General features: G+C 37.9%; 2 protein-coding genes across 2 annotated transcripts; one reads left to right on the top strand and one right to left on the bottom strand.

Annotated features, from left to right (window-relative positions):
* LOC129941783 (serine/threonine-protein kinase RIO1) lies at nucleotides 1–1,936 on the bottom strand. Its single transcript, XM_056050507.1, has 2 exons — nucleotides 503–1,936; nucleotides 1–443 (listed from the first exon to the last, which is right to left on the bottom strand). Exons 1-2 carry the CDS (start codon nucleotides 1,832–1,834, stop codon nucleotides 81–83), a joined length of 1,695 nt encoding a protein of 564 aa, XP_055906482.1. The 5' UTR covers nucleotides 1,835–1,936; the 3' UTR covers nucleotides 1–80.
* Nucleotides 1,937–3,081: 1,145 nt separating this feature from the next.
* On the top strand, nucleotides 3,082–4,271 carry LOC129939543 (DNA-directed RNA polymerase III subunit RPC8). Its single transcript, XM_056047585.1, has 3 exons — nucleotides 3,082–3,310; nucleotides 3,375–3,830; nucleotides 3,904–4,271. The coding sequence occupies exons 1-3, from the start codon at nucleotides 3,200–3,202 to the stop codon at nucleotides 4,039–4,041; spliced, it is 705 nt and encodes a 234-aa protein (XP_055903560.1). The 5' UTR covers nucleotides 3,082–3,199; the 3' UTR covers nucleotides 4,042–4,271.

Below are 4,271 nucleotides of genomic sequence, written 5' to 3'. Positions count from 1 at the left end.
GAGCCGCAATTTTTGATTTTTGTCTTTATTTATTTCATAAAATAAAAAATTTCATAACATTACATCGTTCTCTCTCCCTCTCATTTCTTTCCGCCACCTAGTTTTTCTTTTCTCTTTTTGATGTGTTTTTTCACCTTAACCTTTCTCTTATCGGCCTTGGCGTCTTTGATGGCTTTTTTCCTGGCCTTTTTAGACTCCGGGGATTCATCCCTCGGTCGAGCTGAGTTTTTAAATTTTTGTTTATCTTCACTATCGTTGCTATCGCTCTCTTCCTCATTCTCCTCACTGTCAGATTCTTCCTCAGAATTGCTATTTGAACCAGCTAAAATATCTGGTTTCGTTTGAACATTTAGTTCGGATGTAAGGCCCGTAACTTTACTGTAAATAAGTGAAGGTTTCTCTCCCGACTTGGCTTTGTCGATATCCCTGGCAAAGTGGACAACCTAAAAGAGAAATTATTGAAAAACAAGACCAAATCCAGAATATAGACATGAAGACCTACTTCATCCAGACGTTTGGGTATATATGTGCTCTGCCAAACAGCTTCGTCAATTTTCTCCTGGGCAGTCAACTGATCAAAGTCACGGTCCTTGATTCGCTCGGAGATTTCATGTAAACACTGCTCCATGTTCTCATCGGTGATGGTCTGATCGGTGATGAAATCAAACAGCTCCTTCACGGTCATGGTAGCGACAGATTTTTTGCGGAAAAATTCAGATATATTGGTGCAATCTTTTCTCAGGAAATCAAAGGCATGTGGATGGTCATGCTCCACCGATTGGCTAACATCAATGATCACCAATTGACCATCCTGAAGCAGGATATTGAATTCCGATAGATCGGCATGAACCAAGCGGCACTTGTTATAAATTTTCCACATTATTACCACGCATTCGCGGTACAGCTCTCGAGCTTTGGATACCGAAATATCAACATCCTTGAGCTTAGGCGATGGCCAGCCATTTTTGCCACAGAACTCCATGACCAGTACGTGACTTCGCAGCAGAATTGGTTCCGGAACTGGAACACCGGAGTTCTTCATGCGTAGATAGTTCCGCATTTCTTTTTCGGCCCAGGTGCGCACCATTTTGCGAGGATTGTGCCTGCAATAGCCGTGTCGGAAGCGAAACTCACCTGACACATACTTATCTCGATCCTTGAATACCAAAATCGAGGTCTTGTAAATTTTGATGGCGTACTCCTGTTCGGTCTTTGAAACTGCGTGATAGACATTTGCCTCCTTTCCCGTAGATATGCACCCATTGATTTCGTTTATCAAACCACGATTGAGAAGCTTGAAGAGAATCATTCTAGTGCGGGGATCCATTACTTGTTCGGCTGTGGCACGATCGTGTTTGTCCTTAATTCTGACTCGTTCCGACTCAACCTTCCGGTCGAAGGAAACCAAGCGATTGGCGGCTTGGTCAGACATATTCGTCCGTGGGTCGTATTTCTCGATGTTGATTTTGCTGGAATATTTTCGCAATGCCTTATCATTGGGCTGATAGCTCGAGACTTTCTGTGTTTGGCGCTGAATATTTGTGTGACCGGCCGAATTGAGGGCTACCGAACCGTGTTGGGTGTTGTGCTTCTGATAGCCAGTATATGAATCATCATAGTCCTGATAATCATTAACATCGGAATCCTCATCGTATTCCTCTTCATCGTCATCGTCTTCAATCTCTTTTGGTTTTGGTTCATCTTGAAGGCCCGAAAATATCACATGTTTAACAGTGAGTTTGGGGAAGTTTTCAATAAGTCCATCAGCAGTTGGCTGCAATTTCGGTTGAAGGGGAACTTCATCTTCTTCTGCATCGCTAAATTGATGCTCCATTTCGTGTTAAATATCTTTTTATTTCAATTTTAAGGAAAAAATTGTCTAATTTTACTAAAAATTGCGACTAACGAAAATAAACAGAAACACGTGTGGTATGGTAGGGAGGTTCGGTTCTAAATTTCACCACAGTTCAAATGTCATAATGTCGCTTGTCAAACACTATTTACAGGGTGGTTCTATTCCAGTAAGAAACTTAATTCAAACGGAGAAAATAAACTTTAAAATTGTTCACAGCTCCTGTATTAATTGAGTTTTCATACGATGTATTTTTGTATAAAAATGGTATGTGCATATTGACCATTTATTTGAATTTTTAAATAAAATTCCAAGTTTTTTGACATTTCTTCGCTATTGATTTTTATCAGAGATGTAATACTAATAATTGTTTGTGGATTTTACTGAAATGCTTAAATATTGTTTAAGATTCTAATTGACAGATAATCATACATTTAAGGAAAATTGTAGTGGCAAGATGCTCAACCCCTAACATACATCCATCTCAAAAAAGAATTATGACCTGAAATGATAACATATCTTTGAATGAGTTAACTAGGTTTACAGAATTACTAAATATAAGAATGCGTTATTCTGGATTCTGTGAGTGGATTCGAAAACTCTCCATGCTGAAGCATTGTACAACCCCAACAGCTCGTCTTTATATCTTATCTTCCACTCACCTTCTATGGAACGGGACAGAATAAAACAAAGAATTTGTTTCTCAAAAAGACCCTAGCACCGAAGCAGGACAAAAATAATGGAGGGTGTTATATAGTGAGACTTTGGTAGAACAAGAGAGGGCTTTACTCATCGTCATCAAATGTTTTCTTAGTCATAATAAACAACGGTTAGCAAGATTAATTCTTTGTTTTATTCCTGCTGGACTGGTGTCATTTTCTGACGTTTTGGCCGAGACGTTGGTGTCATTTCTTGATGACAGCATGTACTTCGTTTTACCCTCATTAACCGTTTATCCGATTATTTGCCACCTCAAAACTCACAAAAGGCTCATTGACATCGCGTTGAGTTCTCTGACAATGTTTCCTCGTCTTAATAATATAAAACTGTTTCAATGTAAAAGTTTGAACGTCATAAGATTATTGTTTTAGAAAATTTAACCATCAATTGAATGGCAGTGTGTTCACGCCCTAGGAAGTGATAGGGCTGAACGATTCGTTTTAAAATCGAAATAATTCACCACTCGGAGGCTGTCAGTTTCATAACAAAATACAGAACACAGCACGAACACAAACAAACTTGAATTGACATTTAGTTTATTTTTATTAAAAAATGTGTTTAAGCTGAAGCAAAAATCTTTAAAATAATTTTTCTTTTAATATGAATCTGTAATAGATATTTAATAAAATGTTTGCTCTTGCGGAACTCAAAGACACTATTCGTATTGCTCCAGATCAGTTTCATCTGAAACTAATTGAAGCAATACGCGATGAAATAAATCGAAAATTGGCCAATAAGGTAACCACTCAAACCAAATCACTTAAATAATAACAATTCCCATAAAATAGATTCATTTTCGCAGGTCCTGCTGAACGTAGGTCTTTGTATAGCTCTTAAGGATATAGTTTCCATTAAAGACTCAATAATTCTACCTGGCGATGGTGCTTCCCATACCGAAGTAATTTTTCGGTATATTGTCTTCCGACCGGCAATAGGAAACGTAGTGACTGGAAAAATACGAAGTTGTAGTCGTGAAGGAGTCCATGTTACGTTGGGCTTCTTCGACGATATCATCATTCCCCCATCGGCTTTGCAGCATCCTTCTCGTTTTGAGGAAACCGAACAAGCCTGGGTGTGGGAGTACCCAGTTGATGATGGCGAGAAACACGATTTGTTCATGGATATAGGAGAACCTATAAAGTTTCGCGTGTCCGGCGAGTTATTTGAAGAGAGTTCACCCATTGGACCACCAAAAAATGATCAACCAGGTTCGTCGACAGCGCAACTCAAAGAAATCAAAACACCTTATCGAATTATTGTAAGTCTGTTGAATAAGTTCCTTTTTGGGTTTATTTTTCTATGTGTCTGTTTTCTTTTTTTTTATTCCTTAGGCAGCTATCAATGAATCAGGGCTTGGAGTGCTCTCTTGGTGGGCTTCACAAAATCAAGCAGCTGAAGAAAGCTACGAGGGCGATGAAAATGACGAATACAATAATGAAGATGACGGCGATGGAGCTTATGAAGAGTAAAATGTTTCGTTCTAGAAATATGCAAGTTGTTCACAATAGTTTTGATAGTAATAATAATAATAAAAGGACTGGGTTCTTTGTTTTATTAATCAATTTTTTATTGTTATCTGGAAATAAATGTAAATAAAAATCCAAAAAACAATTAAGAATATTAAACAAACATATTTATTGGTTCTGTTGTCTAATAGGTTCATCTAAATTAAAAAGCATAAAAACTTTTTTCAAATGTA

The sequence above is a fragment of the Eupeodes corollae genome, chromosome 1, assembly GCF_945859685.1.
Source record: "Eupeodes corollae chromosome 1, idEupCoro1.1, whole genome shotgun sequence".
In the NCBI taxonomy this organism is placed as follows: domain Eukaryota; kingdom Metazoa; phylum Arthropoda; class Insecta; order Diptera; family Syrphidae; genus Eupeodes; species Eupeodes corollae.
Note: the sequence above shows the minus strand (reverse complement) of the source record. Positions and strands in the feature narration are given on the sequence as shown.

Excerpts from the sequence above, each read along its gene's own strand:
- LOC129941783 (XM_056050507.1), bottom strand. The coding sequence starts at position 1,834 with ATGGAGCATCAATTTAGCGATGCAGAAGAAGATGAAGTTCCCCTTCAA. Across the intron at positions 444-502 it reads TACCCAAACGTCTGGATGAA|GTTGTCCACTTTGCCAGGGA; the intron begins GTAGGTCTTCAT and ends TTTCTCTTTTAG.
- LOC129939543 (XM_056047585.1), top strand. The coding sequence starts at position 3,200 with ATGTTTGCTCTTGCGGAACTCAAAGACACTATTCGTATTGCTCCAGAT. Across the intron at positions 3,311-3,374 it reads ATCGAAAATTGGCCAATAAG|GTCCTGCTGAACGTAGGTCT; the intron begins GTAACCACTCAA and ends TCATTTTCGCAG. Across the intron at positions 3,831-3,903 it reads AAACACCTTATCGAATTATT|GCAGCTATCAATGAATCAGG; the intron begins GTAAGTCTGTTG and ends TTTATTCCTTAG.